Genomic DNA, 20,357 nt, shown 5'->3' with positions numbered 1-20,357 from the left:
CGATTAAATGCGGAACTTCCGGTCGGAACTTTCAAAATGAAATCACATTCACTCATTTGAGTTTCACTGCGTTAATTGTAGAATGATGATGATACTTTTATTTCCGTCTTCATTTCCGGTTTTATTCAGCTAACGTCATGCACTTGGCACAGCTGAGAGGTCAATGTAAACAGCTGTCAAGATGTAAATACAACCTCAAACTATGTTACTATTTTATAGTAGTTTTTCCTTTTGTTACGTATTTATTTCCTCTTTAATAACTGTGTGTTGTGCAAGTGTAACAAAGCAATTTTCCTGCAGGGATCAATAAAGTTTTTTTTTCCGATTCTGATTCAAACTGATTGAATAACTTTACTATCCCAAAGGGAAACTGACTTTCAGAGAGGCCACAAAATTTAAACTACACAGTAAAAATGCAGCCCACACAGTAAGAACAAGGACATGGTTCATACATTTTTAACAGTAGTGAATCTCCTGCTCATCAACGTAGGTCAACTACCCAGGGCTGACTCCGGGGCAGTAGGGGGCGCTGTGGCGACGGTGGTTATTTATTCACTGGTGGCAAGATGGCGGAGTCAGAAGAACCGAAAGCGGGTTCTTGCACTTTTCTGTTCAAAAAATCTGCTAAAAAATTCTCCGGGCGAAAGAGAAAAGCGAGCGACAGCGATAAAGGTAACAATTAACTTTATGAGCTAACGGTTGTTAGGTTTTAGCGACATTTAAACCCTGTGCCGTTCACGCCGTAGCTTTGAATATAGTCCCGAGATGTCAAACTATCTAGCTGGGTCTTGTGTGAGTTCTTGTTCTCCGTATGTTTTCTATGGACAGTGATAGTTACCTGATTCAGAACCAAACGCGTTACTAGCGACAGAAAAATGAAAGAAATCTGTAAACAGTACGCAGGTTGTGAAATTACGTTTTTTTTTTTTTAAATGTCCCTCGTTCAAGCTGCGTTTCAGTTACCTCGGAATTTGGAGACTTGTTAGTGCAGCCCGCATTTTCCCTGTCTACAGTTTATTCAGTTGTCGTGTAACAACCCAATAATCTACACTCACCGAGCACTTTATTAGGAAGGAACATTATCATGCTGGAAGATGGTACATTCCTTGGCAGAGCTGCCGCTCAGAGGATCACTTGGATGACCTGTATCTGCAGGGTTTTCTGTATTGCAGTGCAGTTGTGTGATTGGATAATTGCATGAATAAAAAGGTGCACAGGTGTTCCTAATAATATTCTTGCTAAATATCATGCTGAATTCGAGTCAAGATTTAAAAAATAAGTCAAACTTGTTTTATCAGATGGCAACAGTGACGAGGACCAGAGCTCTGTGGTCAGAAGAGCGAAGAAAGACACTCGAATCAACCCCATGATTCAAAAGGTACAACAGCAACAGTAATAATACTTAAAATAATTAAAATTCTTTTTGAGTTTAATGATGAGATAAGCATGACTCTTGTCTTGGCCCTGTCTAGTCAAAGAAGGTGGAGAGAGACGCTGTATCTTCCAGTGAAAGTGAAGATGACAAAGAAGACGAGAAGATCACTGTTGCCTACAGGTCCACGCGGTCAGCAGTGAGTTGAAACTTTTCTTTTTACATCACATTTTAGTGGAGTTCCGGGAATCATGGTTTAAACCGCCTGGTCAGGAAAAATGAACAAGAAGCACTCGTCACCTTGTTGTGAATCTCTCAGATGGAGCTGATGGAGCTCCAGTAGAGATTTTCCTCACTTTCCACTATTCTGCCGATCTTGTCCAAAAATAGAAACCAGAGGGACCCGAGGACATGGGTGCAACTGCTACATATCAGCTGGACACAGAGAGGGACAAGGATGCTCAGGCCATTTTTGAGAGAAGTCAGAAAATCCAAGAGGTAAGAGAGAAAGCATTATGCTGAAATATCAAATAATTCAGATTTTTCTCACCAACCTTTGCACAAAGGTAAAAGCCTGCACCTGCGTAAATGTTACGTTGTGCACAGTTTTTCCGTCAAATAATTCTGAAGTTTCTTACTCACTGTATAAACTCTTTTTATCCTTCAACAGGAGCTGACAGGTAAAGAGGACGATAAAATTTACCGTGGCATCAACAATTACCAAAAATTCATCAAGCCCAAAGATACCACTATGGGCAATGCCTCCTCTGGCATGGTCAGGTGAGTACTAAGGTGAAAGTGCTTTGATAAGATATGAGTGATGAATGCTCAGTGTTGATTCATGTAATTTACTTCAAACCTTTGTACAGAAAAGGACCAATCCGAGCCCCTGAACACCTGAGAGCCACAGTCAGGTGGGACTACCAGCCCGACATCTGCAAAGACTATAAGGAGACTGGTTTCTGTGGTTTTGGAGGTGAGTGTTAGATTCGTATGATTAAAATGCCAAAGTCCCGGGATTGAATAACTGAGAACTTTTCTCAATCTTGACTCTTCATGTTAGTGTTCTTCATGTGCTTCTGTCCTGCTTTTAGACAGCTGTAAGTTCCTTCACGACAGATCCGACTACAAACATGGCTGGCAGATAGAGAGGGAGCTGGAAGAGGGCAGATATGGAGCCAACGGTGAGTCCAGGACGGGGATTTTGTGGCATTTTTTTGTGCCTGTATCAGCATTTGCTGAACAATACTGTGCTTTCATCTAGATGACGAAAACTATGAAGTGAGCAGTGACGAGGAGGATTTGCCCTTTAAGTGCTTCATCTGCAGAGAATCCTTTAAGAATCCCATTGTCACAAAGTAAGTGTCTCCTTCTGCATGTTGTTCTCTGCTTCTTCATCGTGCAGAGACTTGCTTATTACCAGTTGCAGTGCGTTAACCAGTCAAATGTTTCCCAGGTGCAGGCACTATTTTTGTGAGGCCTGTGCTCTTCAGCATTACCGCAAGTCCAAGCGCTGCTATGTGTGCAACACGCAAACCAACGGTGTCTTCAACCCGGCTAAAGGTAAGCTGGGTCTGTCAAAAGACCTGTGAGAGGGGGCAAATAAACTACTCCTAAGGAATTCAAGGGATGAATGCAAGTTAATGATTCCCTTCAGTCACGTTTTCTATTATTTTCTTTTTATTCCAGAGTTAATGGCCAAGATGGAGAAACATCATGCTGCAACAGACCAGCCACCCTCAGATGAGGAAGATTAGCAACACCTGAAGCTTTCCAACCCTCCCCCTACGTGTTTGTCCGTGTAAATTTTGAATAAAATAACTTTTTTTAGAAGGTTTACTGACTCATTGTGTGGTACCATCAAGTTAAAACATTAAAGTGAACAAGGTTTATTGTTAAAAGTCAAGTTTGACATTTGCAACACTTTGCTTTGTCCTCACTTTCAAATGCATGCAGACAAAACAAGCACCAAAGTAACATTCACTTTTGACATAAGTAACATCACGCCCAGAGTAAGTTCAAGGAAATACATACTTCTATGCTCTGAAGGTCAAACTAAACAGGTGTTAAGCTTGTTAACCTCTGTGCAGCAAAAGTGACGTAAAGCATGAGATGTAGTTTACACTGTAACACAGGCAGAGAGTGAAGAAATGCATTTACATGCTGTTCCTTTAGGTGACCCTCGGGGCAAAGTCGAAAGCTTCCATCTGGTGTAGAGGGCTAAATGAGTCAGCTGTGAGGACTGGTGTGCACCCTTATGGTGGTCTCACCAAGCAGGCGGACCACATACGGCGGCCTTGTTCCAACAAGAGGTAGAGAGTCCCCTCTGAATATTTAGTAGCGGCGTCCTACTGATCCGTTTCATGAGAATCTTTAGGTTTAGGCTACATCTACATCCATAAACCGTCCTCTGACACCTCAGCAACAGTGTGAGGAATAGAGGAGTCCTATGTGTAAGAGGGCTTATGTGTAAGTACAATCTGTAAACGGGTGTGTGTGTGTGAGAGAGGCCATCAGTGCAGTGCAAGAGTCTGTGCATATCTAGAGAACAAAAGCTTGCAAGAGACATCAAAAAGAGGCAAGATGGCTGCTGGCTTTTAACCTCTGTCTGAGAACAGCATCTCCTTTTAGTGTGAGATTTGTATTATTTACAAGGGGGCCATTACAAAAACAAATCTTGTCCTGTCTGCTCAGAGGGCTTCCCATCAGAATCCTGCAAGAGTCTCCCCACTGAGTCCTCCACTGTCAGAAGTCCCAGTCGTCCACCTCCAGGTGGCTGAGACCTGACTCCAGACTGGCGAGTCCAGAGGGAGAGTCCTGTGGCTGGGAGCTCTCGAAGCTGGTGATGGGCGACACGGGCCGCAGCAGCTCAGGCAGCGCCTCCGAGGGCCGTCGTTTGATCTGAGAGAGAGAAAAAATAAACAAGAACAACTGAAGGGCAGTCTTAAATTTTATTTTCTGCATCATAATTTCTAAATCACATCTTTTCATTCGCCTGCACGTCAAAGTAAAATAAGTAGCAACATCGATAGCATGGTGAGGCTTTTTCAAAGACGTCTTGGTTGTACTGCAGAGACTGGAAAATATCTGGGCTACTCTGATATTTTACACACCTGTTTGAAGAACGGATGGCTTATGAGAGTGGTGGCAGACGGTCTGATGGAAAACAATGGGGGAAAAAAGAATTAGTGTCTTGAACCTTAAAATTTTTTTGAATATGTCCTTTACGATATTTATAAGTGTGCAGGAAGAAAAACACCCACCTCTTTTCTGGGTCTCGCTGTAGGCACAGCTCAACAAAGGCGTGGAAGTGTTGGGAGAACGTTCGGTTGTATGGGTGTCCTGCCGATGAGGAGGAAGGCTCCCCGTTGGAGTGTCTGACCCCTCCGGCTCCAGGACCCTCGCAGATCCCAGAGTCAGCCCCAGAGCGGGATGGTTTCATGGACAGCTCCTCAGGCGGAATAGTGGTGGTGTCCAGCAAACATGGCACCGTCCCATTTAGCTTCTCCAGCAACATCTGAGGAAGTGAAGAGAGGAGCAATTAAGTGTTAGATTAACTTCCCTTTACGTTTAGGAGGACTTTTACTGTTGTAAGAAAAAGTTTCATCAGTGTACAGTTTTTCTAGCTGAATTTTACCCCTGTGCTCTTCAGTGTAAACAATAATTCAATCATTCACCTGTGTAGCTGGCATGTCTTTGAAAGGGACATGTCCATTTGCCAGCTCACAGGCTGTGATGCCGAGGCTGTAGATGTCTGACCGAGAGTCGTAGCCCTGCAGGTTCTGAGAAAAACATTCACACATGAAATTATTATTACTGTCCATTTCATCGAGACAGAACAACATTTCCAAAACCTGTGGACTATTATTACCACAGAGTCGTACAATGGAACAGAGCAGAGAAATGCAGTACCTGTTGCAGCACTTCGGGGCTGAGCCAAGGCAGCACCTTGATGCTGTACTGAGGAAAGTCATGAACAACTTTGGCTCTTTGACCGTGACGGATCAGACTGAAGATACTCCGCAGGCCTGACATACAAACCTGTCCATCCGCTGAGATCAGCACGTGGCTGGCCTTCACACTCCTACACGTAACCAGACACAGTAAGGTTACACTGGTGTTTGGTTTATCAGATTTGTCAATTTATTAAAACCTAGTGGAAGTATAGGTCCAGAAACCAGCACTAAAGGAGAAATAATGAAGAGCAGAGAGTCTTCCTTTAAAAACTCAAACCCAGTCTGAAGGTATGTCTTACCGGTGCACATATCCCATGTGGTGGATGTATTCAAGAGCTTTTAGCATGCCCAGTAAAATGTATGAGATGGTCAGCTCGCTCATACCATCAGTAAAATGTGTGCAGATCAGATCTCTGGCTGACCCTGAAAAATGACCAAACGCAGATACTCATGGTGAGAAAGCTCTCCGCCGTTATTACACACTGCTTAAAAATATCGTTAACATACTTGTGTTATGTATGATGAAATACAGCGACCGTTTAAGTGCATTTCTTACCATAAGCCATGAAGGGGGTGATGACCCACAGTTCATTTTCAGCTATAAAGACACTCTTGTAGGGCAGAATACTGGGGTGGTGAAATAACTTTGACACATGAAGTTCACCCTGGGAGGCAGAGGAAAGGAAATTACATCTTATTATGTCAGGACGACAGGCAGAGAAGATGATTCTGAATCTAATTTGGAACTGACGGCTGAGCGGTAAAGATGGGGAAGTTAATTAGAGCACACACATAAGAAAGGGGAGTTTTATGCACTAAAAACAGAACGGTAAAAACTACAGAGGAGCTGGACCATGCAGACTGACAGGATTGAAGGAAGATGACAGAATGATGCAGACCTGCAGGTAGGTAACCATGTCATTAGTGCACGACTCCAAGTCAATTCGTCGGATGGCCACGTGTTCCCCTGTGGGTCTGTATCGAGCCAGGTTCACAGTCATCAAGTCATCCAAGCCCCGGCCTAAAACAGCAAAGACAGCAAAGACTTCATTTAAAAAATATTCATGTCACTGTCACACAAGTATCCTCCACTCTTTGGTTACTGAATACTTCTGCTGCAAAGATGTTGTAAAATACCAAACCAAACAAAAACCTTGCCTTTACATACCGATCACGGCGAGGAGCTCGTATGAGCCGCTGTCAGGGAGGAAGCTGCCCATGGTGTCCCGACGAGGGAGGGAGGTCAGACTCTCCTGACTGTCCTCATGGGCCTGAGGGTAGAGGGGAGGAAACAGAGCAAATGAAGATCGGTTGTGACACTGACTTCACTTGTTACAGTGTAGGATTAAGGGCTTGTAAGTGACAACCAGAGGCTTGGTCATATGTGTGATATCTGTTAAAAAAAAAAATCACCAAAGTGTTATGAAGGTGTGTTAGCATGACCCATGGCACTAGCCAAAGAAGGAAAAAAAAAAAAAAAACAAGAATTGGAGGACATTAGTGACACATACTGGCACTCAAACCACCACCGGCAAAATATTTTAAAAATACACAGGTATCTACTGTAGATTTAGTAATTAAACATATTTCAAAACAAGAGTATGAGCAAACATAAAGCAGTGCATGTTGTTTTTATGGCTAAAGACAGTATCAGTATTTGTGAAACAATAATACGTGTTTTTTTCCTTGAGGAAGGTTTTATAATATCGTGTAGTGACGAAAAATCACATAAATACAGAATCACAAAGTGTGGACTACACATAGAAGAAACAGTTCTTATTGTTGGCAGTGAGGACTCCTGAGTTCCATCAATTTATCAACATTCAAATGATGGAAATGGACAGACTGCAGCAGCAAGCTGTAGAGGGAAATGAAGGCAACATGTATTTCCATGGTGACCAGGCTGAAGACACACATTCAAAATTAGAATAGTGCACTTCCTCGAGCATAATTGTGTCCTACGAGTCAGAGATGACTTCAAGATCCGAGATCTTGACTCTGAAAATATCCTCACTGATAAAACCAGGAGTTATTCCATGTGTGGTCAGTTTCAAATACTGCCGTCTGCCACAGGTAAACTTTACACGCTTTTAATTAAAACATGGCATGACGGTAAAGTCAAACATGCTATGGCAGCCATCAGTTAAGGTAGCATCCGAAAATGTTGATCTAATCACATGGGCTACACTCGAGACTGCCAGTGTGATCAGATTCAGGAGGGGTTGCCATGCATTGCAAAAGCTGAACACATGGAAGTCTCTATATCTACAGCCTGGAAGGACGCACGGTGGCTGATATCAAAGTGTGACACTTTATCAGCTCACCATCAAATCAACAAGCCGTCAGCACGGACAGGCAGTATCACAACGCAAACACACTGAGAACTCACAACACCAAAATCCTTAGAACAATTCAGAGTTTTAGTGAGACACCAAAACCCAAACAAAGCAGCAGTTTCCTGAACGTTAACAGCACACTGAGGACTCAGACAGGACCATTCACATCGGCTGTATGAGAGAATTATTTGACCTCTTTAAGGGAAAAAGCTTCACTACACACTCTACTGTTTCCCCGCGCTCTCCAACAGAAGCCCTGGTGAGTGGGGTGAAATGGCCTTTGGGCTACAAGCATGTGCAGCGTGTGTCACGAAACTGAGCACTCATGCATTCATAAATGTGCAAAGCCTCAGGTGCTTGTGGATTCCTTCTATATTTAAATCTGTATGCGCACATACACATGCACGCACGCATATACACAGAGGGCAAATGGGGGATAATGATGCAGTGACAGGAGTACCACACTTACTTTCCTGTGAGAGAGTCCCTGAGCTTGCTCTGGGGTAGAAAAACCACATCAATGACATAAAGACATGTACACACACACACAAAACAAGAGAAGGATCTGTGTTTAGAGCAGCTCTTGAACTGGGAAGCAGCCCCTGGTAGTCAGAGTTTGACACATGCTGCAGAATTTCATTGATGACCTTTGTTGGTTTCTCTGTCTCTAACAGTATCTGTCAGAAGCAGTAGCTTTGCCTTGTGACGCACCATTACCAATACAGACAGTTTTCATGATAACTTGTGGGAACGTGATCAAACTAAAACTGCACTGCAACAGCAAAAATGAATTCTCAGCCCAGCAAAGTGCTTACATCTGCATGAATGATTTAATGAAATATTTTCCCACCAAAGCAAATGAAAAAAAATGAAAAATTATTTTGCTAAACCCAGCAGGTTCTTCCCAAATATTATGTAAGGCAATGGGAACACCGCACAGCCAAAACAGAAATGATACACTTGAACAAACATGCAACATTGAGCAATGATCGGGCCAGAGAGGAAATGAGGCAAAGCTTTCAAAGAAAGCATAATCCACTCCAGAACCTTTCCATAAAACATAAAAAGTATGCTTGAAATTATACTTATTGCTAGTATGGAGAAATATAGCACATAAAAAGATAAACAAACCAATAATAAAAAGCCACAAACATACTGTCTTTTAGCTTCAGGACACCTGGAAAAGCATCATTTGTAACTCACAAACTACAGCCTTGAAAATGACTCTTTCATTCTACTTTTGCATTTAGTATATTTCTGCTCAGCTCATTATCATAACCATATGCTTTCTCTGGCCTTAAACTGAGTGCTGGAAATATCACAGAAAAAATAAAACCACTGCCATGAGTCATAGTGAGGAATCACCACCAGCACCGGCTGAGAAATGTAAATGTAGCTTCTGACTAATAAGCAATTCTACAAATTCAAGTTCAAATGTCCCATTTCAAAAATAACATGATTACTCTACTTGCATGGTTTTGACCAATACCAGCATAATTATTTATGTTTTTCTTTTCTAAAAATGCAATCCATCAAGCCAGCCCTGCAGGAACTGACAGATTGATGACTGGAAGACAGGAGGCTCAGGTCACAGACTGCTGGGAAAGGCTGAGCAGGAAAAAGTGAATAAGAATCTAACAGGATGCCCTTGAACAAGACATTTAACCTCCAGTTGCCAGAGGCAGCTCTGTACCCATCAGTGGATTCAGTACTTGGTTAAAAAAAAAAATAATAATAATAAAGCATTCCAGCTCCATTCTCTTTACTTGGATGAACATTCAAATTATTCCCAATCTGACCTTCATTACGTCAAGAGTGTAGATTTATCCTTAGCTGTCTGGAGGACTGGCACACAAAATTCACACAGCAGAACTAAGCCTCAATATTTCCTTTACCTACCACAAACATTTATTTACTGCTCTTTTCCACTGTGGCAGAATAAAACTGGTTACGTACTGTGGCTGAAATAAAGTGACAGGCTCCCAGTTTTATCAAGGTTTTTTCTTTCTGCAAGTGAGTGACCGTCATCGCTCCTATCACCATGCTCCTCCTAACATATTTGCTTTGCACTACAGTATTTCAGCACACAACGATGTAACTGATGTATGTAAACATGTCAGTTGGGCAGAAGTGAGATAAACTAGGAGTGAGTGGCCAAGTCTGATATTTGGATCAAAACAGGGATGTCTTGCTGCTGCCGTACAGAGTTCAGTGTATCAAACCCCAGGGGTCTGATTAACTGAAGCTGTGGATCATGCAGCCAGCTGATAACGCTTCTTGAATCCCCAATTAAATTAACTGAATTACATGTTTGAATTTCAAAGACACTGTAGCGCTTGTTAGGAATTTAAAAGCAGTGAACCCTGTAAAACCAGGAACGCCCTCATAATACCGCACCGTATCTAAATGAGGAAGTGCATTCATGAACATCTCCTTGCTCTTGACAAAAAAAAGTTTGTCAGCTTTAAGTTGCTAAAAATAAAGGGGGCTTAATAAAGAGAACTACGCTGCATTTCTTGTTCTTATCCGGTAGTTCTTACTTTACATACAATGTGTTTGCAAAATGGGTTGTATTATTGTGACCATAGACATAACTGTAATTTGGATTCTTCTTGGATCTTTTTGAATTCATCTTAGACTGATAACTTGTGCTGTTCTGCAAACCATGACACCATAAGATACACCAGCCCACATGAAAACAAGCATGTTATTCATAGTTACCACTGAGGTGAAAGGTTTTCCAGTTATCTGCTCATGTTTATAATAATTTCATTATAGTATGAGTGCAACAGTGAAGCATGAAAATCAGTGGCTAAAAACTGCTGTCTCAAAACTTGTTACAACAAGATGTGTTTAAAAACAACAGGAGTCTCCACAAGAGGGAAAAGTCCATTTTAGGCACAACCGCAAAACAAAAATATTCGACTGCCAAAAACAAGTATACCCTTTTTTTTTTAACACACAAGATAAGCACATCAGACCAGCACAAATCATAAGAAGCATTAAATAAATTAGCACAGACTGTTTGTATGTGACAAGCCCATGAGACATTGATTAAGAAGCTATTTTGCTTGTGCTGATAAATTATTGTAGCAAACAGAAACAATGAGGCAACAGCACTCAAGACAGGTGACAGATGACTGACTGACAAACTTTCATAATTGTAATTCAAGGATAATGTCTGGGAAGCAAACACTCACTTCAAGCAAAGCTTCATCTAGAATTGAATGTTTCTGTCTGTGCTGATGAAGGGCCTGGTGTGTAAACAGTGATTTAGGAATGATGAACCCTTTTGTTGTAAGTTGGTTTGCCTTGAACCTCACCTCCAAATAACTCCAAATCCCGCAGGCTCTCCACACTCAATTTCTCAGATACCCAACGCTGACAGACACAGAGGGTTAATAAAACAGACATGGAAAAAAGAGAGAAAATGCAAGCAAGAATAAGGAAGGGTTCCACAGAAACATAAACAAAAAGCTGTTGAATAAAGACAGTTCATGCTGATGGTAAATTTGCAGCTATATACAATTTCTGTCACTTCTGTGGAAGAGAAAGTCATAGAAAGAGGTATTTTTAAAAATCTAGAAATTTCATGCAGCCTTTCTTGTCTGTAAGCAGTGTTGGGTCAATGGGAAAATTGGTCTCTGCAAGAACTTTATAAATATGACTGTACATAATTGTCTTATCATAATAACAATAGTTTCTGGCTGCATGCAATAAAAGCTGTCATAGATGTGATTATAGAATGATTTCTCATACAGGGATTAAGCCTCCTCCTGGACTAAACAAAGACTTCAATGGAAATAGCAATGGAAAGCATTTGATTACTTTAGATTTAATCACAGGTTTACCACAATATCTAATCCTTGTCTGGGTAACAGGCCCTGTAAGCCTATGTCTAAAATAGGACAAACTTGGCAAATACTTACAAGAAAAGACATGGATCCTCTTGACCGTGTTACATATAATGCTGAAAACACATCCAGGGAATATCTGTAAAGACAAGTGAATAAATATGAATAAAACATGTGAAAGAGAAAATTTGTCTCTGTTTAGTCTCCTGCTATTGTGTCAGAGTGATTTATGTATTTTATGTACTGTGATTTTTTATGTATGTGCCTCTTCTTTACATGTTTCAATTAGTGTCTAATAATGCAGCACAATGTTGTCTTATTTAGCCCATATTTCTGTTAACACTAATAGTCCCCAATTTCATTGATTTGCATATCTCGTATTATAAATCTCTGGGTTGAATGTCTTAAATAGTACCTGAAAATGTAATATAACAGTTTCACTAACATTACTATTCTCTTTTTATGATTGCTTTCTTCATTCGTGTTGATTTTGAGGTTGAGTATAGGTGGGTAGTATGCAAAAACATAAGCGGACTTATAGCGATTGGATACAAAGTAGTTGCAACAGTCCAAGAAAAAAATAAATCACTAATACTGATAAGGATCGTCACAAGCAGAGCTCAGCTCTTGCTAATGGCTCGCTAATGTTGCCATGATGGAGGGCGCAAGCTAGCACTAGTAAATTACCGTTAGCTAAAGCAGCTACTATGACTTATTTTAACAAGAAACTTAATTATTTTAATGTCTTAATGACTTACCTTTATGATGTTTAGAACAGCTTTGCCTGGCTGGAGTAATATTATATTTTAGGACAACTTATTTAGCTGCCCATTCTCTCCTGTGGGATGTTTTTGACAGCTTTCCACTACGCTTTCTTGGCTGGCTGCCGTGTCGCGCACGAACGACGACACGCCCACGGATAAACTTAGCGCGCGCTGATGACGTAGGCGCCGCTTCTTCTAATGACAGCATAGGAGCTTTCTCTGGCGCCCGAAACAGGTAATTACCCACTTTTGGCCAGCGTTACAAAATTATTGATACTTTCAGTCAAGGAAAAACGTTGGTGTGAGCTCCACGAAGCTCTGAAAGGAACCCTAACGAAGCCACATTCACGGCAGTGTCGACCCCAGTCTCGCACACCCCTTCCTCGGCCTCATTTTGCGGCCTTGAGCTAACGCTAGCGTTGTGTGTACAAAAATCATGGCCAGTGATCAGTTGTTATGAAATTGCTGTAAGGAAAAGTAGCAGACCGGAACCAGCAGGAAAACCCTACTGCCGTATTGTTTTGTACCGTCGTATTTCGTAGATGGCTAATTAGCTTCATGTTAACACGGTGACGTTTCTCAGACTGATAGCGTCGTCTCCCGCAGAACCCCATTTAAAATATGTCTGGTAATTGTACTATTGCTTTTTGGCAGACATGCAAGCCTCAGTGGACATGAATGAAAATATTCCATGATTTGCGAGTATTTATTGTAACATTCGTCTTATGTTTAACCTGCACTGCTACGTAGATACGTCGCTATACTTTATGTTTTTTAGGTAGTCCTGGTCTTGATAATGGTGCTGCGGTGGGGGGAGTGCTCGTCAATTAAAGCGAAAGTATCTGAAAGTTTACGTTGTTGATTTCACTGGCAAAGTAAAAGGCCATCAGGGAGATTTACTACCTGGCTTTATCATAAACAGTGAAAACCTGATTGTCCACTAAAATATACCTTCTATAAGTGGTTGTTATTGACTAAATGGAAAGATGGAAAGGGATTTTTATGCTCAGACAAGTTCTTCTTCACATTTTGTTGGGAATTAAACATAAAACCAAGGTACCACATTTTTAAAATGAGATTTGGGACAATAATAGAGGGATTTTAAGACTGTATAATATTGTTTCTCCTCTCCTTTTCACAGCACAGCCATGAACTGGAGCAAAGGTGGTCCAGGTGTGAAGCGAGGGTTTGGGTTTGGAGGATTTTCTCTTGCAGGGAAAAAAGAGGAACCCCGCCTTGCTCAAAAGTCTCACACATCATTTGGAGCCACAGGATCAGGTGGGGGATATGGGAAGAACCAGCAGCTCCCATCATTCTACAAAATAGGAACGAAAAGAGCTAATTTTGACGAGGAAAACGCGTGAGTATTACATCTCTCATTCATGTTCATGTATTTATACGTATGTTCAGTTCAACCCCAGAGAAAACTTTCAGTGTGTGATGTGATTTGTTGTACTGATTGATTATAAAGGTGCAGCTTTGTCTTTTTCAACTAGATATTTTGAAGATGATGAAGAGGAGGCCAGCAGCAATGTGGATCTGCCGTACATCCCCGCTGAGAATTCGCCCACACGGCAGCAGATGCAGTCTGGTGGTGGCTCAGACAGTGAGGATGACCCACTGGATGCCTTCATGGCAGAGGTTGAGGTGAGAAGAGAACTGCAGTTAGGGAGAGACAAACTGGTATATATTTCCAAATGCTTAATCTGCTGTTTTCTGTAACAAACCTTGTTTTTTTCCCTTCAGAACCAAGCAGCTAAAGACATGAAGAAACTAGAGGAAAAAGAAAAGGAGAAAAAATCAGCCAAGTAAGAATTAAATTTGTTCACATTTTTTCATTAGTTAGATTTTCTTTAGTCGCTTCAGAACTCCTTAGGTAGGTGTTTAAATTGGAATTTGACCAGAAGGAAAAGGATTGCCCACCATTGAATCAGAATTTTATTTTGTGAATCAAACCAAAAGCCCACTAATTTGGGATACTCATACTGGTCATTTCTATTTAACTCTTGTACTATTCATTGCTTTTACAAAGGTCATAAACCAATATCAATTTAGCTTTATGCAGAAATTATATATTAATTTTTAATTAATTACTGGCCCAAAGAATGGCACATAGAGCAGTGTTTTTGCTGGCTTAACAGATATCATCAGGTAAGCAAAGCGACCTTAGTTATAGTGGGATGTGGGCTGTTTTGGGTGTATGAACGAGCCGCAGGGAAGTTTTTTTTTTCTCCACTTGTCATTTCAGGGGTATTCGTGATGACATTGAAGAAGAAGATGAACAAGTGAGTGAGCCCTCCAAAGTTTTTAATCCACTACATCGCTGATCAGAGAGGTCTCCAGACCAATTATTCTCTTTCCCCTCTCTGTTCTTATAAAGCCCCCTGCCTTCCCCTCTATCTGACCATACAGGTTGCATATTTATGATCATTATGATGGAGATGTTTTTCCTTTGTACATTATTATTGTTGTTTTGTGTAAAGCATGTTTTTATATATCACATAAGTCACAGAATAGTTGATATGAAATTGTGAACAGTAATTTATCCTTGCTTTTCAAAGCTGAATGTCTCCTCAGGTATATTGTGAGCCCCTTTGTTCTTTGTGCCTGGATGCTGTGGTAAGCAGCAATCCGGCTCAGTTTTTTCACATGAGGTGTTGTGCTCTCTGCAGGAAGCCTACTTCCGCTACATGGCAGAGAATCCCACAGCCGGGCTGACCCAGGAGGAGGAGGAGGAGAACATTGACTATGACAGTGATGGGAACCCAATTGCCTCTACCACCAAGAAAATCATCATGCCACTTCCTCCTATTGATCACTCTGAGGTACAGTCGACAATACTGAAGGAACATGGACAGTTCAGGACGGTGGATCAGCTTTTATGCATTCAACATGTGTTATATGAAGAGTTTTTTGCTTTTTGGAACCTGTTTTGTCCATTTTCATAGATTGATTACCCACCCTTTGAGAAAAACTTCTACAATGAGCATGAGGAGCTCAGCAACCTGACTGGAGCTCAAATGCTGGAATTAAGGCAGAAACTGAACTTGCGGGCAAGTCCACAACTCACTTCATGAATGTTAGTATATTAATGGTACATAGCTAAAGTGATATACATTTTTCCTGCTTCTGTTCTTTCTCAGGTATCTGGTGCTGCCCCTCCAAAACCTTGCACCAGCTTTGCCCACTTCAGCTTTGATGAGCAGCTAATGCACCAAATCCGCAAGTCTGAGTACACTCAGCCTACACCTATTCAGTGCCAGGTATAGTGCAAGCTTAGTTCAAGGTTGCAACATAATTGAATATTAAATGTTTTTAACGATGATGAAGACTTTACGTGGTTTTTGTTCTGAATCTGGGTTCTAGGGCGTGCCGATCGCTCTGTCCGGGCGTGACATGATTGGTATTGCAAAAACTGGCAGTGGCAAAACTGCAGCTTTTATTTGGCCAATGCTGGTTCATATCATGGACCAGAAGGAGTTGGAAGCAGGAGAGGGTCCCATTGCAGTTATCGTGTGTCCCACCAGAGAGCTGTGTCAGCAGGTAAAGAAAGAACAGGAGAGATTTCAGTCAGTTTTTGAGAGATTAATTCTTTTTGCTGCAATAATAACAAAAAATACTTTTTTCAGACAGTTGATGCACTAATGCGTGTCACTTCAAATGTTTTCCAGATCCATGCAGAATGTAAGCGCTTTGGGAAAGCCTACTCATTGCGTTCTGTGGCAGTTTATGGAGGAGGCAGCATGTGGGAGCAGGCCAAAGCTCTGCAGGAGGGGGCAGAGATTGTGGTGTGCACTCCGGTATGAGGAGAGACTACCACCTTTTGTCTTTAACTTTGCTCCTATGAAGAAAATTCACGCTCCACTGCTGCGGCAAACAGGTTTACTACTAATGTGTGTTTTCACAGGGTCGTCTGATCGACCATGTAAAAAAGAAGGCCACGTCCCTGCAGAGAGTGACATACCTGGTGTTTGATGAGGCAGATCGCATGTTTGATATGGGCTTTGGTGGGTTGAAAATATCAGCTCTGTTACAAAGATGTTGTAAATCTGTTTTATGCACTGCAGCTTATTTCTCTTTTCTCTTTCAGAATATCAGGTCAGATCTATTGCTAGCCATGTCCGCCCAGATAGACAGAGTAAGTATTAACACAATGTTTCATAGTCAGGAGTATAAAATAATTCTTTAAAAAAAAATTCTTAATATGATTTCCTTCACAGCTCTTCTGTTCAGCGCTACTTTTCGAAAGAAGATAGAGAGGCTTGCCAGAGACATCCTGATAGATCCTATCCGTGTGGTGCAGGGAGACATTGGAGAGGTGCATAGAATCACACATCATCTGCCAACGCTAAATTAGCCCTTATATTTAGAAATGTAGCAAAAATGCAGTGTGTTTACTCTCCGACCAGGCCAATGAGGATGTGACCCAGGTAGTGGAGCTGCTGCTCAGCGGGGCAGATAAATGGGGCTGGCTGACCCGGCGGCTGATCGAGTTCACCTCCGCTGGCTCTGTCCTCATCTTCGTCACCAAGAAGGCTAACTGTGAAGAACTAGCCACTAACCTGACACAGGAGGGCTACAGCCTTGGCCTCCTGCACGGAGATATGGACCAGAGCGAGAGGAACAAAGTCATCAGTGACTTCAAGAAGAAGAATCTGCTCGTTCTGGTGGCCACTGATGTAGCTGGTGAGTACAACACTAGGTAGTGATGGAGATGGGAGAGGTTTTGTATGTTCCACTTACTTCCTGTGGGGTTACATTTAAACATCCACATGAACCTATTCTTGTCCCATTTCAAGCATTTGATTTGTAAAGAAACTGTTTACTGTCTACTTTGTTTTAACACAAATGAACATTTCTGACCTACTGTTTTTTTTCCTTCCAAGCTCGTGGTCTGGACATCCCATCCATTCGCACAGTGGTGAACTACGATGTGGCACGAGACATTGACACTCACACACACAGGATTGGTCGAACTGGTCGTGCTGGAGAGAAGGGCGTGGCTTACACTCTCCTCACCAGCAAAGACACCACATTTGCTGGAGACCTTGTGAGAAATCTGGAGGGAGCAAATCAAGCCGTTTCTAAAGAACTGATGGATTTAGCCATGCAGGTGAGATAAATAAGTGAGAGAATCAGAAATGTTTTTTAGTAACCAGCCTAAACATTTAGCTTTTTGGAGTGGAGTTTAACTTTGTTCTTTTCACATTTTTTTTCTCAGAATTCGTGGTTTAGGAAATCCAGGTTCAAGGGTGGTAAAGGAAAGAAGCTGAACATTGGTGGAGGTGGTCTTGGTTACAGAGAGAGACCAGGACTGGGGGCTGAAAGTTCGGTGAGTTACTGACCACTAGACATTAAATCTGCTTTTCATGATCATAATGATCTGTGTTCTGTGAAATAATGAAGAAACAGAAATGATGCAGATTAAACCCCTGAACTCTGGAACTGTGACGGCATTGAAACCTCCATGATGGCTAAGATATTTCTTCTGGATTGAGGAGACTGATGGTATTTGTTTAAAATTCAGAAAGATACTAGCAGTGCTCTGTTGTGTTAGCAGGAACGGAGCAGCAGCAGCAGCAGCAGTTTGTTGTCGTCCACCAGTAGCTTCGAGGGCTACAGCAAACCAGCTACTGGGGCAATGGGAGACCGCATGTCTGCGATGAAACAAGCCTTCCAGGTAAAGGTCTTTCAACTACATTTATTTTGCAGTTATTTCATACAATTTCATTTTTAATTCATTCTGGCTATTTACGATTTTTTGTTTCCATCATTTTTTTTTCCATAGTTACTTTAACTTAGAACTAATATTTGCATTCCATTTGTTACGTGTCGTGTTAAACAGCCTACTGTTTGCTGCATTAGGATTTCCTTTAGCCAATTGCAAATGCTGTGCTGCGCTGATCCGAAATGAATTGCTAAGGAATGACATGTTGTGTTGCCACTCTCTCACTTGCAACTCTAGGTTTTGAAGTTTCCAGAGAGCACAGGCAAAAATGTTAATATGACTGAGCAGATTAACACTCCCATCACCACTGTGCAGATATATTTTGTTTTCAGTTCATGTTACAAGGCAATAAAATCTCTACTTTGAGGTTTTATTGCACCTTGTTTTGCCTCCAAGCTAATCTTTTCTTCTCAATGTTTCCTCTTCTTGTAGGCTCAGTATAAGAGCCACTTTGTGGCTGCATCCAGTGGCCCTCCTAAGCTCAGCACCAAGTCTAGCAGCTCGTCAGGCTGGACCAGTGCTGGCAGTCTGAGCTCTGTGCCAACAGAGGCTGCCAATGGCTCAGAAAGGTCCCACTGTGCCACCTTGTCAATGTCTGGCTTCACCAGCCCTGGCTCCCTGAGCTCAGTGCCCACCCTTCAGACCAGTTCACAGCACAGCTACCCACCACCTGCACCTCCCTCACAGAGAGACAGCTCACGGGACAGACATGGCGAGGACCGGGGTCGCCATGGGGACAGTTACCACCGCCACAGTGAGAGGAGCGACCGGCACAGCAGTGAGGATCGCTACAGTGACCGAGATCGGCATGGAGACAGAGATCGTGACCGCTACGGGGACCGGGACCGCTACGGCAGCAGCCGCCACGGCGATAGTCGTAACGGAGATGGAAGCAAGAGGGACAGAGATGACAGAAGGAGTGACAGAGATGGGGGAGACAGGGGGAGTAGTGAGGGAAGGGACAAAGGAGATGATAGCTTTGCGGTCCCTGAACCACCAAAGCGTAGAAAGAGCAGGTGGGACAACTAAAGAAAAAACATAAACACATCAGTAGAATAATATGTGCAACCAACTGCTCCATGACAAGCTTGTCTTTGTAGGCAGATATCAGAGGATGGCAGAAGCACAGGGTTGTAGGGTGGGTTTTGTGAACACCAAATAAGTGAGAAGTGTACTGATGCTACTGTCAGCTTGGCTAGGACCTCATGATGTGGTCAGAGCTTCAACAGTGTGTGTCAGACAGATCAACACAAGCAGCTCAGAGACAGCCACTGTACATACACCATCAAGACTGTTGTTATTGTAAGTCAGTAGGATCAAGCAATAGAGCTGCAATGAGTCCTGCATTCAATGAACAATTCAACGTTAGGATGTGTTGGTTGTTACTTGTATCTTCTCACTTAGCTCCTAACATGCTTTTGTGCTTGCAAACCTGACGTGTTATCTTTTCCTAATGGATTTTTGCCAAGTGTGTTTGTGTGTGTTTGAATTTTGTTAATGTACAAAGCTTAACTCTTAGAACTGTTTGATTTTTGAAGGCACTCTGTGATGATTCAGTCACACAAGAGCATTTCAAAAAAACTATGTATAACTCTCTCTGTGTCTGGTATTCAAGTTTTAGTAAAGTGCCTTCTGTTGGCATTTAGTCTGTCTATGCTTTGAAGAAGAAGATGATGCATTTATTTGTATGAGAGGGATTTCATGTGTTCATTCACAACTGGAAAATGTGAAGTTTTGATTAAAAATACTCCTTTGGCATCTGTTTTCGTATGTGTTTTCTATGACAGTCAATCTGTGTCAACCACTCAGTTTTATCATAGAACACAAGGTTTTGTGCTCACTTCTGAAAATTCTCTGATCACTTAATTCATCTGCAATACTTGGCTCTTTCAAGCAGTTACATAGTTAATACTGTTTTATTTTGACCTATTATGTGAAATTCAAGAGGCAGAGCAACAGACATGCTGACTGCTTTAAAAAGAGAATATTTTACATTTGGAGGATACATTATAAAATACCATGCATTCAGTCTTCAGTATAAACAACATTTAAAAAATAAACTAATACCAGAACTATTATCTTAATACAGTTTTTACCAACAGTTGATGACTGAGATAAACAGACCAATAATGAGCAACAAATGGAGAAGGTCTTTGTTACAAATATATATCGTTTCTCACTTTCCCCACTTGAGGGCAGTGAACCCTAGTGCTTCTGCTTTGAGGCTGGGTGGCAGCCAGTTGCACAAGAAATGTGGATGTGAGAAAATGGATTCCACCAAATATCAGCAAATTCTGGATAAAAATGTCCCACAGTCAGTCAAAAAAAGTGAAACTGAAAAGAGTCT

General features: G+C 41.8%; 3 protein-coding genes across 8 annotated transcripts; 2 read left to right on the top strand and 1 right to left on the bottom strand.

Moving 5' to 3' along the window:
• Positions 1-517: 517 nt before the first annotated feature.
• rnf113a (ring finger protein 113A) lies at positions 518-3,209 on the top strand. The gene is made up of 10 exons (XM_041063603.1): positions 518-672; positions 1,299-1,378; positions 1,473-1,571; positions 1,763-1,870; positions 2,043-2,152; positions 2,242-2,348; positions 2,467-2,556; positions 2,637-2,730; positions 2,829-2,935; positions 3,062-3,209. The coding sequence occupies exons 1-10, from the start codon at positions 567-569 to the stop codon at positions 3,127-3,129; spliced, it is 969 nt and encodes a 322-aa protein (XP_040919537.1). The 5' UTR covers positions 518-566; the 3' UTR covers positions 3,130-3,209.
• Positions 3,035-12,422, bottom strand: strada (STE20 related adaptor alpha). 5 transcript variants are annotated; one of them, XM_041063598.1, is made up of 13 exons: positions 12,277-12,422; positions 11,594-11,657; positions 10,988-11,045; positions 8,134-8,162; positions 6,497-6,599; positions 6,228-6,349; positions 5,885-5,993; positions 5,628-5,751; positions 5,285-5,456; positions 5,050-5,154; positions 4,636-4,889; positions 4,486-4,528; positions 3,035-4,273 (listed from the first exon to the last, which is right to left on the bottom strand). In XM_041063598.1, exons 2-13 carry the CDS (start codon positions 11,603-11,605, stop codon positions 4,118-4,120), a joined length of 1,287 nt encoding a protein of 428 aa, XP_040919532.1. In that variant the 5' UTR covers positions 11,606-11,657; positions 12,277-12,422; the 3' UTR covers positions 3,035-4,117. The 5 variants fall into 5 exon arrangements, with proteins under 5 accessions (XP_040919532.1, XP_040919536.1, XP_040919534.1 ...); XM_041063602.1 differs by lacking the exon at positions 8,134-8,162 and having other exon boundaries at positions 12,277-12,291; XM_041063600.1 differs by lacking the exons at positions 8,134-8,162; positions 10,988-11,045 and having other exon boundaries at positions 12,277-12,421.
• A 38-nt stretch (positions 12,423-12,460) lies between these two features.
• Positions 12,461-19,766, top strand: ddx42 (DEAD (Asp-Glu-Ala-Asp) box helicase 42). Of its 2 annotated transcripts, XM_041063596.1 has the most exons (18): positions 12,461-12,517; positions 13,424-13,642; positions 13,779-13,929; positions 14,029-14,090; positions 14,531-14,567; positions 14,955-15,107; positions 15,231-15,335; positions 15,426-15,545; positions 15,649-15,825; positions 15,954-16,082; positions 16,190-16,289; positions 16,373-16,420; positions 16,503-16,600; positions 16,692-16,968; positions 17,169-17,395; positions 17,504-17,614; positions 17,843-17,962; positions 18,443-19,766. In XM_041063596.1, the coding sequence occupies exons 2-18, from the start codon at positions 13,431-13,433 to the stop codon at positions 19,037-19,039; spliced, it is 2,724 nt and encodes a 907-aa protein (XP_040919530.1). In that variant the 5' UTR covers positions 12,461-12,517; positions 13,424-13,430; the 3' UTR covers positions 19,040-19,766. The 2 variants fall into 2 exon arrangements, with proteins under 2 accessions (XP_040919530.1, XP_040919531.1); XM_041063597.1 differs by lacking the exons at positions 12,461-12,517; positions 13,424-13,642; positions 14,531-14,567 and having other exon boundaries at positions 13,873-13,929.
• Positions 19,767-20,357: the final 591 nt, after the last annotated feature.

Source organism: Toxotes jaculatrix, chromosome 18 (assembly GCF_017976425.1).
Source record: "Toxotes jaculatrix isolate fToxJac2 chromosome 18, fToxJac2.pri, whole genome shotgun sequence".
Lineage (NCBI taxonomy): Eukaryota > Metazoa > Chordata > Actinopteri > Toxotidae > Toxotes > Toxotes jaculatrix.
The sequence above is the reverse complement of the archived record's forward strand: the minus strand, read 5'-3'. Positions and strand labels throughout refer to the sequence as shown.